The 16,827-nt window shown below is 35.1% G+C and overlaps 1 protein-coding gene across 1 annotated transcript; it reads left to right on the top strand.

The window, feature by feature from the left end:
* Positions 1-967: 967 nt before the first annotated feature.
* Positions 968-5,319, top strand: LOC128159082 (interferon-induced protein 44-like). Its single transcript, XM_052822133.1, has 7 exons — positions 968-987; positions 1,850-2,382; positions 2,919-2,980; positions 3,309-3,506; positions 3,612-3,758; positions 4,136-4,307; positions 4,837-5,319. Exons 2-7 carry the CDS (start codon positions 1,860-1,862, stop codon positions 5,142-5,144), a joined length of 1,410 nt encoding a protein of 469 aa, XP_052678093.1. The 5' UTR covers positions 968-987; positions 1,850-1,859; the 3' UTR covers positions 5,145-5,319.
* Positions 5,320-16,827: the final 11,508 nt, after the last annotated feature.

The following is a 16,827-nucleotide window of genomic DNA, read 5'->3' on the forward strand; positions in this document are numbered from 1 at the left end:
ACAAATGCAGGGTCAAGTTAGAAAGAGTACAGAGTTATATAAATCGAGCTTATATTTTCTTAACAAATATGGACAATTTTTTTAATGAATCAATGTCATTAGTATTCATAAAATTCCCAAATTTATAAGTGTTAACATTTGTTGAATATTTTTCTTCAATTTGTCGTGGAATAAAGAAAATGCTTGGCATTTCAAAACATAGTGGTATTCGTTACCCAAAGTGTTTTTATTACATAAGGAACACATTCTATGACATCTTTCTATGTTATTCCATCTTCCAGTTTCAATAGGTTATATTTTGTAAATATGACATTTGGAAGTTTCATAAGATAAATTTACAGTCCAAAGCTTTTCTTAAAGATTGTTCTCTCGATGATTAATTATGAGCCAGGCTAAGGTTGGTATCGAATTTAATTAACTACTGAGGAAAGTGAAAATGTCTTTTGGCTGTTCAAGACAGTATTGTTGGATCACTACCTGTATGATATATGGATTTTATTTTCATCACAAATATTTTTACCTACCTGTAGTCGTCTTATAAGTTTTAAGGATTGCCTGGCACAAAAAAAAACTTTTACAATCTACTGTGGTTTCATTAATGTTCCAGGGTATCAATTTTCGTGGATGAAGTGAAAATCACAGTTTCAAGGATACGTAAATTCATGGTCAATGACCCTTTTAATACAAAATATTAATAGAAATTGCGTTTCAATGAACATTTAATTTCATTGATCAACTTAACAACGAAATCCACGAAAATTGGTATTCAACGAATATTGATGAAACCACAGTATTTGTTATAATGGTCAGTTTACCGTCTTTACCGTGTATTAAGTTGAAAGATAGCTCAAAGGATTTAAAAGTAAAAGAAAATGGTTAACTCTACGTGAACTATCACACAACCCGCAAAATGTATTCCTTTATGGTTGATATGTTATACCGTACCTGAATAATCAGAAAATGAAACGAAAGTAGCAGAGTTGCACGGTTTGTATAATTTTATTGTTACTTTGAACAATGTAGTTTCTTAACGTTAGACTGTATACCTCAAAGAGCTCACATAGTAAACGTGAACTAACAAATGAACGGTTTAGGCAACCAACAGTTGCAGACTAACTTATTTCGATATAAGCAAGATTATTCGTGTTCTTCTTTCTATTCTCCTTGCAAGTTGCCCGTTAGCACATATCACATAAACCTGTATTTTGATATCATAAATGATTAAGATGCATATCTGCATGATGAATCATATTGACGTCATAAATTTTTAGTATTTTAAATATCAACTTTTTAAGTACATGTCTTGCATCTTAGATATTATTAATAACGTTCATGTAGGCCTAACATATTCCTTACTCTTTTATCCTCCTGATAATAGTTAACTTAATTTGAAAATTTTATGTCGCATCAATGCACGTCGATTGGGTTTTATTGCATGATATGCATGTAAACATAAGGCATAAGGTTCACTATTACCGTACCTTTACATAAATATTACAAAAGAATGTGAGTTTTTTATCTTTAAACTTGAATTCGGACTAAAGTATCCTTTAAATTATACCATTGGTAATATCAGTCACACTGTGGTATTAAATTCGAATTAATTACAACTAACAAATTATAGTCCCCACCACTTAGCAATTAATGAAATGATCACATTGCAAAAAAACACATGTATCTCTAATTTAACTTAGCGATCAACAAGTATACTCATAGAATAAATACAAGAAAATGATGCATTCAACTCGTTTCATGAAATATATAAAACTACAAATTACTTTTCAAAATTGTTACAAGACTACATATTATTCATTTCTTCAGTTTCTTTGTATGCACGTTTGTTTTAAAGTTTATAAAGCATGGCTGAGCTACTTACACGTAAAGACAAGAACCAGATATCACAATGGATTGGCAGGGACAGTCAGTTTGAGCTCCTGTACAAAGTAAGCCGTGACGGGCAGTCTTGCAAGAGGTTCCACGAATTATGTGACAATAAAGGACCCACAGTGACCATTTTCTACAACACGGATAACAACGTGTACGGGGGGTACCTGTCAGACAGCTGGGAGAGTACTGGGAGCTGGTGTACAGACCAGAAAGCGTTTCTATTCAAATTACATTCTGCTGGCAACTGGAAACCAGTGATGTTTCCTTATACAAGTGGACAAACTCATTTTAAAGCAGACAATCACGGACCATGGTTTAATTTGTTGCCTTCAATTTACTCAGGTTATATTAAGATCAGATCAGCAAAAGACTCTTACGAGTTACATAATTCTTCCCTTTTTGACGGGCAAGGATTTGACTTGAAAGGAGAGACTGCTCAGTCTGTTGCAAACGGCCACAACAACGTCACCGATCTGGAGGTCTACCTGGTCAAAGGTAAATAGAATTGCTTCATTCAGCCATCATGTTAAATAGTATCTGAATGAACAAGAGGTTCAAAATTATTCACGGTCATATCAACGATATTAAACAAAAAGTCTACTTGGTCAAATCATCAGAGTCATCATCCTCATAACGCTAGAACAATGGATCATATTTGACAAGTAACATAAACATATACATTCAGTCAATACGCATGCATTTAATTTGTTTATAACATCAAAGAATTGAAACCGTTCAAAATCAGGTTGAAATAACATATACAATTAATAACTATACTCTAGTTGCCAATGGTTTCTTGCTGTTATCAAGATCTCAGTATGGTTATTAAAAGAAGTTCATAATATTTTAAGATACTAAATCTCAATCTATTCAGTGTTCAATGTGCACAGCTCTGCTGTTGCTGAATTTTTATATATATATATTTTTTTTTTTTGGGGGGGGGGGTGTTTTCTTTTTTGTTTCGTGGTATTAAGTTATGCAAGATTATTCAAATATGCAGCGTGTATTTCATATCTTTGTTGCTGTTCTAGATGGATTGCCAGATGATGAGATGGAATCTCCCTGGAGGGACTCATCGGAGTGGAATTCACAGGTATGTCGTCTGCATTCATCTACAAATAACACAGTAACTCGTCCACTTCAATAACTCTTCGCAAAGACATCTCAAGTAATTTCGAAAACAACCACACCAATTTTCATTAAAATAAAACTAAATATATGTTCTCGTTATATCAAACACGGATTACAAGTGGTTTTAAATTCTAGAGTTACAAAATTAACCAAGATAAATACTATATCTTATAATAATGAATACCACGATGCATCCTTGACCTTAAATGCATATCGAGTATCTGTCTCTTACATCTAGTAATTAGATGAAAAATATCGCTTATTTTGTCTGTTTGTGTATGATTTTTCAGACTTTTCAAGAATTAAAAGAATTTGTCGCAAATTACGAGCCCCTCGAGGAGATGAAGATCCCAGAAGTCAACATTCTACTGATAGGACAGGTCAGCGCCGGGAAGTCCAGTTTCCTCAACACCATCAACTCAATCTTCAAGGGCGGGATATCCTCCCGCGCATGCACAGGGAGCGCCGAAAACAGCCTCACTAAAAGTGTAAGTCTAAGATTCTGTCCTCACTAGAATAACATTTTAATTGAAAGATTCAATGTTTAAAGATGTGAAGAACGTTAACAAACCTTCAATTCATCTCTTTATCAGTTTGAAAAATTCCGGATCCGTGACCCATCAACCAAAAAATACCTCTGTTTCCGGATTTGTGACACACGGGGCGTGAAGGAAGGGCTGTCCATCAAAAGTGAAGATCTGGGTTTTATTCTGGACGGAAACCTCCCAAATCATTACACGGTATTGGATGTTGTATCTTCCTCAACTGATAAATAATCAATGTGTCTTTATATGGATAGTTTTTTTTAAGATGATACATGTAATAACACAAGGAAAGGTTGGTAAAAAAAAAAGCCCAAATGGTTCATCGAACCCATCATTCACAACTTTGACATTACAGGTAGCTTGACAGTAAAATGGGCATTGCAAATTTTTCAAACAAAACAAAACGTTTCACTTTTGGCATGGATACGGAGGTTTGACTAAGTCTACAATATGACTCTTTAATCTTGTATATATCTAATGATGTTGTGCATGTTAAACTCCAAAGCAATTTCTCTTCTTAGTAAATTATTGCCTCACAATACAAGTAACAAATTGAGTCAATCTGGTTTCAGTTTAACCCTGTAGAAAAAGCATCAACAAAAACTCCAGGCTTTGTCAAAGAGCCCACGGTGAAGGACAGGATACACGTGGTGGTGTTTGTATTTGACGGTAGTACCCTGGACGTCCTGTCTGAGGGGGTTGTCTCAAAACTCAAGGATATCAAAAGTCTGGTAGTGGATAGGGGTAAGTAACTTCTCTCTGTGGGGGTCGTTACAAAACTCATGGAGATTAAAAGTCTTGTGGTAGAAAGGGTTAAGTAGCCTCTGTCTGAGAAGGTCATTACAAAACTCAAAGATATTAAAAGTCTCGTGGAAGATACATGTATAGAAAGTAACTTCTCTCTGAGAGTGACTAGGTCGTAAACCTCAAAGCGATCAAAAGCCTTAACAAAAGGAGATTGTTAAAAGACACAACGAAAAAAACAACAATTTTTTGTTATAAAGGCCGTGCTTTACTACAGAGACGTACTTTTATGTCTCTGGTTTCTTCTTATAGATGGGGTTTTCTTTTATAACTGAAAGAAATTAAGTCTCTTGGTGGACAGGTGTGGTTGTGTAAATGTGATTTACGTCAGTCTCATATAGTGGTTTGAGATGAGTTATGTCTGTCAGAGATTTAGAAGGGGCCAGTCAATATCAAAAATGTTTGTGACACCGGGGAATCTTCAAAGATTAAAGTTTGTACAAGTGAAAAATTGTTTTTTTTATTCTAGGTATACCCCAGTTGGCTTTTCTAACAAAGATGGACAAGATTTGTGAAACAGTAAACAAAGATGTCAGCAAAATGTTCACGAGCAGTGTCGTAGAAGATGCCGTCAATAAAGCCGCTGACATCATCGCTATCCCAAGATCCCATGTACTTCCGGTCAAAAATTATGAGAAGGAATCTCAACTGAAGACGGATATAAACATCCTTGCCCTGACAGCTCTACGACAGTCGCTCATGTTTGCAGACGACTTTCTGGAAAACCAGTATGAACTGGAACAAGAAAACTCGCAGACGTTAAACATACGGGACTGAGACTGATTCTGGTGCTACCTGGTTCAGTGGAAACGCTTATAACTAAATAAATTTTCTTAAGAGTAATTCCAGCCTGTTCTTATTTTGGAGATCAAACAATATAGTATTTATCTGAGCATTTTCTTTTCAGAGAATTTTTGCTTTATTGTGATTATAAATAAAAGGAGATTTTAAAAACCTATTAGTGTTATCCACATCTTAATTACCAATATGGCAATAAGACAACTCTGAATGTTTTAAAATGAAGGCATCATGACTTTTAACACGGTGACCTAAATTAACTAAAGTAACTCTCGTAGAATGCGACATTTTGGAACGAAGCTATAACCTAATATAGACAAGGATACATCATTACAATCAATTAATATCATTCAATCATCATGTTATACATTGTAAAGTTAAAATATCGGTTGACAGCAATGGAATTGGGAATAAAAGATTTAACTGTAATTCATTTCGGATTTAGAAACATTGCTTTTATGCTAAAGCTGTTCAATGAATGTAAACAGTGTTAACCAAGGGTAAAACACTGCAGTGATGTCATTCCTTTGTTCCTGCAGTCTAAAATTTTCCTGTGACATTCCGATATAAGTAAGCTTCTTAAAATCAGAACGTTACCAATAGTTACATTACTTATATCCTTCAAAATCGGACTGTCTCAGGTAAATCAAAAATGAAATTCAATGGCAGTGTTTTAAGTTAGTACGATATATATGCCTCAAACAGTTCTGTATGAAAAAATATTGGACAGTACTCGGCCCTAAAGAGCCTCAAAACTTTCTGATATTTTTTTTTCATACAGAACTGTTTTTGGCATATATCCATTACGTAAAACATGGTTAAATACTATTACTGGAAACACTAAATACAAGAATATTGTACCTGTTTTGAATAACTTGGAAATAATGATAGTTACAACAGTGGAATAGATGATTTATATCCTATGTCTCCAGACTTACATGCAAAATAATCCCATGACTAATACATATTTCTTAAAAAAGTATTTTCAAGTTTTCTACGTGAGTAGATGGAATAAGCAAAATAAATTTCGACGAAGATTTTCTGCCAACTATTAGACATCTTAACATATACATTTACATGGAGTATTCAATATTTTCAGCAGAGAACAGTAACTAGATTGTTCACAAAACGGAACCTTCCAGTTAAACATGTCCGTAGCTGCTTATCCTGAAATTAAAGCTCATCTAAGTAGTTTCTACTGACATATGCAATATCCAAAAACATGTTTATCGTTGCTTTTAAACTGGTATATATGCTCTTTGTCAGGGAAATAAATAATAGATCGAACAACCATATAAAATCATGGTATTTAATGCGCTTTCACTGCTTAAAATAGAGTGCCAGAAACTTTGGTGGGAAAAATTCTTGAGATCAAATAATTATGATTTAAACAATATTATTTTTAAGGTACAAATCAAATTAGTTATGTAGGTTTGAACGTTCACTTGAACAAACAATAATAAATCTATTCAAAAACGTGTGATGACATTTACATTTGTACTTGGGCTTATATACTAGTACACCGTGATTCAGATTTGAAGTGTGTTATAGAAAATTTAACGTGCAGTATCTAAACGCCTAATGCGTAAAAAATCTGATAGAATTTTTTCTTTCAAATTATGGTTGAAACGTGCTACCCTACCTACGAGAATATTGACAACATGATAGTTATCCTTACAAAAGAAGAATTAGTCTTGTATGGCATTGTTTTTCTTCATTTAATCATGTAAAAAAGAATTATGATGTGCTAGGCATATTTTATACCTATTCACTACATTACCGCCCATTATTAACACGTTTGTGTCTGTTTGAAAGAGCACTATTACTCACACAATTTTTCAGGGCTTAAATCATACACTGCAACTACAAGTACTGTCCATAAAACAAGAAGATACAATGTTCAAGATACAAGATAAATAAGCCAATAGAAAGATTAAAGTTAAATGAAGTATTTACCATTATTTACAAACCATGTACTACACAAAGTATAGCGATCAATTGGGAGCTGATCGAAGATTTAATTTAAATTAGATTATCAAAGTATTGCATATATTGACACTATATTTTTGGATTTGAAAATATGGATTCTTAGAGCAAGATTTTGATATAAACAACAGTTATATTCATTTTGTGCAGAAAAGCATGTGCTAATATAGCTACACTTTATGTTATTGTGGTACAGTAAAACTTGATAGAGAATTCATTTGCACTATTTGTAATAAGAAGTAATGATCAATGGTAGAATTTTTTCAGGAAAAAGAAAAGTATAATGTTTGAGTATATACTAAAACTTTATGTTCTTTCCTATATCTTTGTTTGTTTCATAAGGTACAAGGCATACAATTTTTCTTTTTCGACAAATTATTATCTTATTTTTATTTGCAACTTATCTGTAGCCATAAATAAGTAAATATTCAAATATAACTGACATTTTAGGTAATCTTTATATAAGTTAAACATTTATATAATATTAAATTACAAACATTTATGTTTGGTCTTAATTGTATTGCTTTACAACTTACAATAAGTAAAAGATTTGCAAAAATATATTTCAGGGAACTGTATGCAATCAATGAAATTATTCTGTTTGCACATAAAATTTTTGTAAATAGCTTTCTTTCTACCTTTAAGAAAAATTAGGAAAAGGCATTTCTTTTTACATGTATTGGTAAAATTAAATTTAAAAGGGAATGTTTAAGAAAAAAAACTTATGCAATATCTAAAATTTGTACTTAAAAGATGAATTTATTAAATCTTACTCATCATATAGACTGCGATGCTAACTGTTAAGATGGTAGATTTGGTACTATTTAATTTATTTTTAATATTAAATAAAAAGTAACACTTATTCACTTTATTATTTGATAATCCCTTTAAAATCTTATTGAATCTAATGAACAAACTTATAATCTACAGTATTTAGAGAAAAAATTGATAGTTATGGCTAGACTATTTCAAACAAATTAGTGTTGGGGCTGATCCACAACTAAGATTATTTACGGTCTAGCGCTATTTTGATAGCGATTGTACATATGAATGTGCATATACGAGGCTTGTTCCCAATTTTGTATGTGACCAAATTCCAATAATTAAACATTCAAACTACAATAAAGTATACTACAGTATATAACTGTATATGACTAACCAAGTCTAAAAATGGCATTACACAGCGTAGCTGTGATTCGTGCTTTCCAAATGTGCATGAAAATGCATCTTAGGATACGTAGTGTAACTTATGGTTCAAATGGTTTATCATTTTTTAATTATATAGTTTTTCGTAGTTGATAAATTGATGTTCAAAGTCTTATCTTGATCTATGGTTAATGGATAAGCCATGTATCCAATTTCATATTTGTCGTCAGCAACTTTTTTACGTTCATTTATATCATTTGGAGTTTCTTTTCCTTTTTCTTATCACTTAATGTCTAAATACTCAATCGAACATTTATGATGTTGCTGGACTACTTATTCACGAATTGCATTTCATTAATACGCTTGTTGCTCTCAACATTAAGCCATCTGAGTAAAATAATGTTGGTGTTATTAGAAGGTTTTATTATTCGACAAAATGTTTTAAGTCGTGTCTTAAAAAGTTATTTTTCTAATCAATAGGGGTTTCTTTTCCGATACTTGCATAGCTTATTTTCATATAAGTTCTAAAAACGATACTATCGGAAGGCTCAAGAACTCATAAACCCACACGCTGAAATGCACCTGTTTTTATCCGTTTCACTATATACGTATATCATGCATAATTAAGTCCGATTTGATCGCTATGATTTTTACAGATACATGCAAATATTAAAATATTACGGCCACGATATTTATATCGTTGTGATTGCCAACACTGATGTTAAAGGGTGTGCCATTCATTGCACTGCACATGTCTGATGTAAACAGATAGCCATGCTATGACCTTGAATTGCTAGTATTACATAATGGTCACTATGATATTTATGTGTACCTAGATGCTGCGCACTGAATGGTGTTAATAATAATTGACAGAATGAACTCTGTGACTCTTGTAGCAATGCGTAGTATTCCTAAATGATGTTATGAAACCAGGTCATAATACGGGCAGAATAATATCCAAATTGAGAGTTTAACAACATGTGACCTATTTGGCGATTCTGTGTCTGCAACGAATGCTCTAGTATTCTATATTGAGTCATGTATTGTGTATTCTATATATTAACCTTTGTAACCTTTTATGCCGTGTATGAATGAACGTATTGTGAGTAAGTGATGCCTCATACTAGGTGGGGGGGCTCCGAGACCCAGGACTCGGAGACCCACATCCTGCATCCAGACTCTTTGATTGGCAGTTTTGACGGTTTTGTTACTTTATTTAGAAATAAAATATTAATCTTAATTTTGAACACTAAATGTTCACTCATGATCGTCGTATATGGGCCGAACTAGTCAAAACTGTCCATCATAAGTAAAACCTTATATATACCCATATGAAATGAGATTGTGCAGACTCCTGATTTGGGCTGCTATTAGCTGATGTTATTGTAATTATACGATCACGCTTAATAAAACCGCTTGAGAAAGAAATACTGGACTTGTCATCCATAAGCTTGAGCTGACCCTCAATAGGATCCTGTAAGACAGAAGGCTTACATGAACTTTCTTGGTGCCGTGACCAGGACTTAGCGAAGTTCAAAACAGAATAAGGTAAGAACCATTTCTATATGTCTCTTATAGCTATCTCGAAGTAAACAACTTTGTCTAAGCAACCAATATGGCGACAGGTGATGAGTTTTATAAAAAAGAACTTAGAAATCAAATGGAGCAATTAGAAAAACAATTCGCGGGGTTGGGTCAGAGCAAAGAAAACAAAGGGCAAGAAACAGGTCAAAAATCTTCAGAAAAAGAACAGATTAAACAAAATACTTTTGAAACATATCATGATGCTAGGCCGTATGAAACTCGTGAACCTCGACACCGAGTCCCAGATCAGGATGATGAAAAAGATTTTTTTATTGGTCAAGTTAAAGCTTTAACAGCCGCACTCTCAGTGCCCCTATCTTCTGTGATAACTCCTTTTGAGGGAGATGCTCAAAAATTTAAACAGTGGATAAAGGATGTTGAAAAGTACAGTGTTATGTCTGGGAAACAAGGTCATGAGATCCCCATGCTTGCATACATAACGAGTAAGGGTTCAGTGGGGGATTATATTAAAAGGTATTTAGATGAAACAGATGCGTCTGAAGAAATCCCATCTTGGAAAGATCTTAAGGAATCCCTTAAAAATAGATTTGCAGAAATATCAGACCCCCAACACGCGTTAGCAGTAATGCGTAAGACTCGACAAAATTCAAATGAAAGTGTTCAGTTGTTCGCCGAGAGACTATTGCAAATCGCGGAAGACGCCTACAGTAATGACAGACTAAAAGATCCTTTGATACAACAACAGTTAGTAGATATCTTTTGTGACGGGTTGACATTCGACTATCTCAGAATGAAAATTTTGCGAGAAAACCCGAAAGACTTAGAATCCGCAATTCAAATAGCAATGCGAGAACAAAATCTGAGACAGAGGCTAGCGATAAGAGGGTCAAATATGACAGAAATTTTACAAAGTAATGACAACAGACGAGCTCTTTCAAATTTTGATACTACTCTTCCCTTATTAAAGAATAGAGCAGATAATCTTACCTCAATAGAAACAAGGCATGTAGAACCAATGGAAATTGACCATACGCGAAATAGTAGGTGCTTTAAATGCAAACAGACGGGTCATAGGGCTCGATTTTGTCCTCAAAATAAACCCCAAGTTAGATCTCAGCCTCAAATGAATAAAAGACTCAGTCAAAACAAACCCGTCCATAATATAGAGCAGAGACCCCGTTCACCTGTGGAATGTTGGAATTGTGGTAAAGTAGGTCATGTGCGTGCAGATTGTTGGAGCTCGCATATGTATCAAAGAGCGCAGCAAAATCGGGGCAGACCATCAAATCGTCAAGGCCGAACATATGAATTTAGCGACCAAATAAATAAGGGACCATCTCAAAATTTCAAACCTCGCTCTTATTTTGACAAACAAAAACAGGAAAACTAAGACGTTCTTCCTTCGTTGAAGCCCGAAGAAAGAACTTTAAACAAAGACCTACATATGAAATTAATTTTACTAACAACCCCAGTAGCTGTTTATTAAAAGTAGGTAAAAATAAATTTAGAGCTTTGGTAGATACAGGTGCAGCCGTATCTCTAATTAGTAAGAAAATGTATGATAATCTATTTCCCCGCCCCAAGTTGTTTAATAATGACATCCCCTCTCTACAAGCAGCAAATGGCCATTCTTTAATTGCGATAGGGTATGTAAATATTTCCTTTAAGATTTCAGGATTAACTTTGGACCACAAACTTTATGTGACAAAGGGACTCAACCGAAACATGATTCTCGGTCGTGATTGGCTCAAGAAAAACAATGTTCGTTTATACTTTGATCTTGGACTCATGCGTATTGATGGCAAAGTATACGCGGAACTTAAAGAAGATTTACACATCTCAACTATTGTAAGAACTCCTAAGAAACTTATTATGAGACCAAACACGGTAACTGTATTCTATGGAAAAATAAATAACAATTTTCCTCTGGAAAAAAATGACTTGGTTGAAGTGAACAGCATAGACAATAACTGCATTATGGAAGACCCAGGACTATATTTAAAAGACGCCGTTTGTATAGTTCGGAAAGATAAGAAAGTTCCAATGATCTTCGTTAACCAAACTAACAAAAATTATAAAATTCCAAGAGGCTACATAGTCGGACGAATTACCGCATTAAAACAGAAGGAAATCTCAGAAATACAGACTACTCAAGACACAAAAGAAGAAATTGATGTACCTAAAAGGTTTGAACACTCAATCAAAAGACTTGTGAGCAAAAACAATGATTTATTTGCAAAGAAAGACAGTGACCTTGGAGTGACTGATACTGTTAAAATGAAGATAGAAACTGGAGATCACCACCCAATAAAGAACAGACCCTACCGTGTACCCTTAAATAAAAGACAGATAATTGACAAGGCCATACTGGAAATGATGATGGACGCAAAGATAATTGAGAGATCACAATCGCCTTGGTCATTTCCCTTAGTAGTGGTGAAGAAAAAGGACGGATCAGACCGGATGTGCGTTGACTTTAGAAGCTTGAATAAGATAGTGAAACCCGTATCATTCCCGCTACCGTTGATTGATGACATCCTATGTTTACTAGGTAAGGCAAAATATTTCACTGCACTAGACTTAAAGAGTGGATATTGGCAAGTGAAATTAGAAGATTCAAGTAAAGAAAAAACGGCCTTTGCATGTCACAAAGGACTATTTCAATTCAACCGTATGCCATTTGGGTTGAGTAATGCACCAGCAGTTTTTCAGGAGCTGATGAACATAGTTCTTCAAGGACAAGAAGAGTTTGCTATCGCATATCTGGATGACATTCTTATATTCTCAGAGACACCGGAAGATCATCTTAGTCATATTCAAGACGTTTTCAACCGCCTAAGGAAGCATGGACTTAAAATGAAGCTAAAGAAATGTAGTTTCTTCAAGGAACAGACAGAATATCTTGGTTTCATCATTGATGAACATGGCGTTACACCTGATCCAAAGAAAGTTGAAGCTATAAGAAAGTTACCAGCGCCCACTACAGTCCGAGAAGTTCGTGGCTTTATAGGTATGTGTAGTTATTACAGGAGATTTATACCGAACTTCTCTAAGATTGCGGAACCATTGATTGACTTAACCAGAAAATATGCAAGGTTCAAATGGACACCATGTTGCCAAAAAGTGTTTGACTTTATTAAAGAAAGTTTAACGGTAGTGCCTTTACTAGCATATCCAGATACTAATAAGCCTTACATCCTGTACACCGATGCCAGCGACAATTGTATAGGAGCGTGCCTTACTCAAAAGACAGATGAGGGAGAAGATAAGCCAATATATTACTTATCCCACAAGCTGAGTAAAACTCAAGAAAAGTGGTCAACCATAGAAAAGGAGGCATTTGCAATCCATTACGCCCTTCAGAAGTTAGACCATTATTTACACGGTGCTCAGTTTACTATAAGAACAGACCATAAGCCGCTCAAGTACATCTTAGAATCTCCAATGCAAAATAAGAAAATTCAACTATGGGCATTAAGTATTGCAGGATATAACTGTAAGGTAGAGTACATAGAAGGAAGATTTAACTGCTGTGCAGATCTCTTATCCCGATTACCGACAGTCAACCTCGAGTGTGAAGAGGAAGAACAATCAGAGCATGATGAACCAGATGTTAAGGACAATTTCTTTGAAGTGAACGTACTTAACTCCAATGCCTTTTCGCCTAAGAGATTAGCCAGATGTGAAGTTAAACAACACGACGAATTGGTCAAACCCTTTATTGATCTACCAGAAGAAATCAACATCAAAGAAAGTCAACAACACGATGAGCAGATCAAGAAACTAAAGAATCGGTTAAATAAAGGAACAGCAACGGCAACCGAAGAAAAGAAGTTTTTGGAAATTGATGGTTTAATGTACTATCTTTCAGATGGAGACTCAGAAGGCCCAAAACTTCGCCTGTATGTACCACGTGAGTTAGAACTTTTAGTAGTGCAGCAATATCATGACGGACTTGGACATATGGGAGTGGACAAAACATATGACGTAATCAGACAAAAGTACTACATACCAAATTTGTACAAAAGGTTATACTCATATATAGAAGGATGTGTAGTATGCCAAACGAGGAGCAATAAGAAAAATCAACAACACGATGAGCAGATCAAGAAACTAAAGAATCGGTTAAATAAAGGAACAGCAACGGCAACCGAAGAAAAGAAGTTTTTGGAAATTGATGGTTTAATGTACTATCTTTCAGATGGAGACTCAGAAGGCCCAAAACTTCGCCTGTATGTACCACGTGAGTTAGAACTTTTAGTAGTGCAGCAATATCATGACGGACTTGGACATATGGGAGTGGACAAAACATATGACGTAATCAGACAAAAGTACTACATACCAAATTTGTACAAAAGGTTATACTCATATATAGAAGGATGTGTAGTATGCCAAACGAGGAGCAATAAGAAAAATCAACCTCCACTTCAAGAGACAGATATACCACCTTTTCCAATGGCTAAAGTAGGACTTGATCTATCAGGACCATATCCAACATCCTTGTCGGGAAACAAGTACATAGTGTCTTTTATTGACATTTACTCTGGTTGGCCAGAAGCTTTTCCCGTTCCTGATAAGTCAGCTGACAACATAGTACATCTTATCTTAGAAGAAATATATCCAAGATATGGCTGTCCTCTTCAAATCCTCACAGACAACGGAACAGAAAATGTGAACAAGAAAGTGGAAGAAACCTTGAAAGAATTGAATATCAACCATATCAAAACATCTAATTACAGTCCTCAAGGTAATGGTAAAGTAGAACGATTTCATAGAACTCTACATGACGTGATGGCTAAGAAAACAACAGACAACGCTCAAACATGGGATATTCATCTTAATCAGACGTTGGCAGCCATTCGTTTCCATCCTAACGATTCGTCAAAGTTCTCCCCATATTACCTTATGTACAACAGAGATGTCGTATTACCTCTTGATACGTTAATGAAACCTCGAAGGAGATATGCGGGAGAAGATCAACACAAGATCGCCCTTCAAGAACAGCATAAAGCTTTCCTGCTAGTACATCGTAATATGAAGGAAGCCAAGAAGAAACAGAAAGCTCAGGCCGATAAGAGAAGCAAAGATGAAAATGTTCAGGTAGGTGACCCTGTCTACCTTAAGAACAACAGAAGACAAAATAAGTTAGATAAAAAGTGGCTACCGTATTATCGAATCATAGAGCAGAAAGGACCAGTTAGTTTCGTGGTGAGAGATCAATTGACTGGATTAACCACCAAATGCCATGCACGACAATTAAGACTGGCAGATATTTCGCACTGGCCCCTTTCACAAACTACCGAAGATGGTGGAAGAACTCTAAGAAAAACTAACTATGTGGTGCCACCGGAAGATGAATCGTCGTCAGAAAATGAAGACATGCAACCAGAACCATTGGAAAGAGCTATACAGTCCAAACAATGGGAAAGAGAAGGATCTTCAGACGAAGAGGATATTCCCCTAGCAGAACTTCAAAGACGTATAAGAGCTAAGACGATCATGGATGATCAGCAGTATAAACACGAGAATGATCAGACCGTAGATTCAGAATCGGATGAGACCCATGAGTCAAATCAATGTGGTGAAAATAGTGGTCAAGACTATGAAATACCCTTAGATAACCCAAATGTACCCTTAGAAGAAAATATGGAAATAGATGAAATAGCCCCTAAAGTAGGTCTAGGCTTCAAACCAATCCCTAAACCCCGTAAATCTAATAAACAAAAATTTAAAGAGGATTGTTTAGTTGTCTTAAAACAGTTAGTAATAGGGTAGATACAGTATCCTTTATTTTCAGATGTCAGAATCTGAGTTATTGGAACTGAGATTGACGCCCCCTAGTGAACTTTATATCAAAATAAAGTTTGGAGGAGTCACATTGACAGCAACCTTGAACATATACAGCCATTATTTGAGTGATACAGAGCCATACTCTGATATGGTTATGCTAATCATTAGAGGAGAAATCACCTCCGCGAGCGTTAGGAGGGAGGGGGTCACTCGAAACCGAATGTAGATGTAAATAATCTTGAATGAGCTTAGCTTTGTATATATTGCACGCTTTAAAAAAAAAAAAAAAAAAAAAAAGGTATGACAGGATGACCCCCTGTGACATAAAACATGTATTGAGATACGCCGACTAGCAAACGCGGACATAACACCTCGGTTATTTGTATGTATATGTGGAGTTAAAGAGACTTAACATATACTCGAAATACATGAAACAGCGACTAAGTAAAGAAACTGCAAGACTAATTTTTGTACGTGATTTAAGATTATTGGTAAAAACAATTAAATATTACAATCGACATCTTGAGTATGGGACAAGGTTGCTCGGGTTTTCACGGTTCATTATTATTACCACCATTTTATAATAGAGAAAGTCAGTTCAACATGACCAATTCTTTCCAAAAATTTATCAATGAGATCGATACATGCACCCTTTGGGACCCTCTAAACACCCGACACCCCGAAATTAGCCAAATAAAAATTCCTGACAAATTAAAAGATATTAAAATTTTCCCTATGAATGCACTAATGGCGGAATTGCCAGTAATTAATTTGCAACCCATGAAATCCTCGTCTTGGGTGGGAAGTCCCTGGTTTTATGTGTGTTTAACTTTGGCAGTAACAATAACGATAGGACTTTGTATTAAAAAACGTAAAACTATTAAAAAGTGGGGTGGTATATGCTGTAGTGGTTGCTGGACAGGTTGTCGAAAAAGGGGTAGTGACGGAGATAAGAAAGGTTCTTCCAAAGACACTGTATTTTGTTGTGAAAATCCAGAGAAAAGGACCTCTAGCGACATTATTGAACTTGAACCAATCCCGAAAGTCACTAGGATCCAAGAGAAACCCCGACGAAGCGGAGGAATCGGAACTCACAAATTGGCCAGTAACACGGGGACCATTTCGACTAAACTAGCACAACAATTTCGTGGAGAGGAGGAAAATGAAGACTATCCATGGACCAAAGACTATCGAC

This window comes from Crassostrea angulata, chromosome 8, assembly GCF_025612915.1.
Source record: "Crassostrea angulata isolate pt1a10 chromosome 8, ASM2561291v2, whole genome shotgun sequence".
NCBI classification, from domain to species: Eukaryota; Metazoa; Mollusca; class Bivalvia; order Ostreida; family Ostreidae; genus Magallana; species Magallana angulata.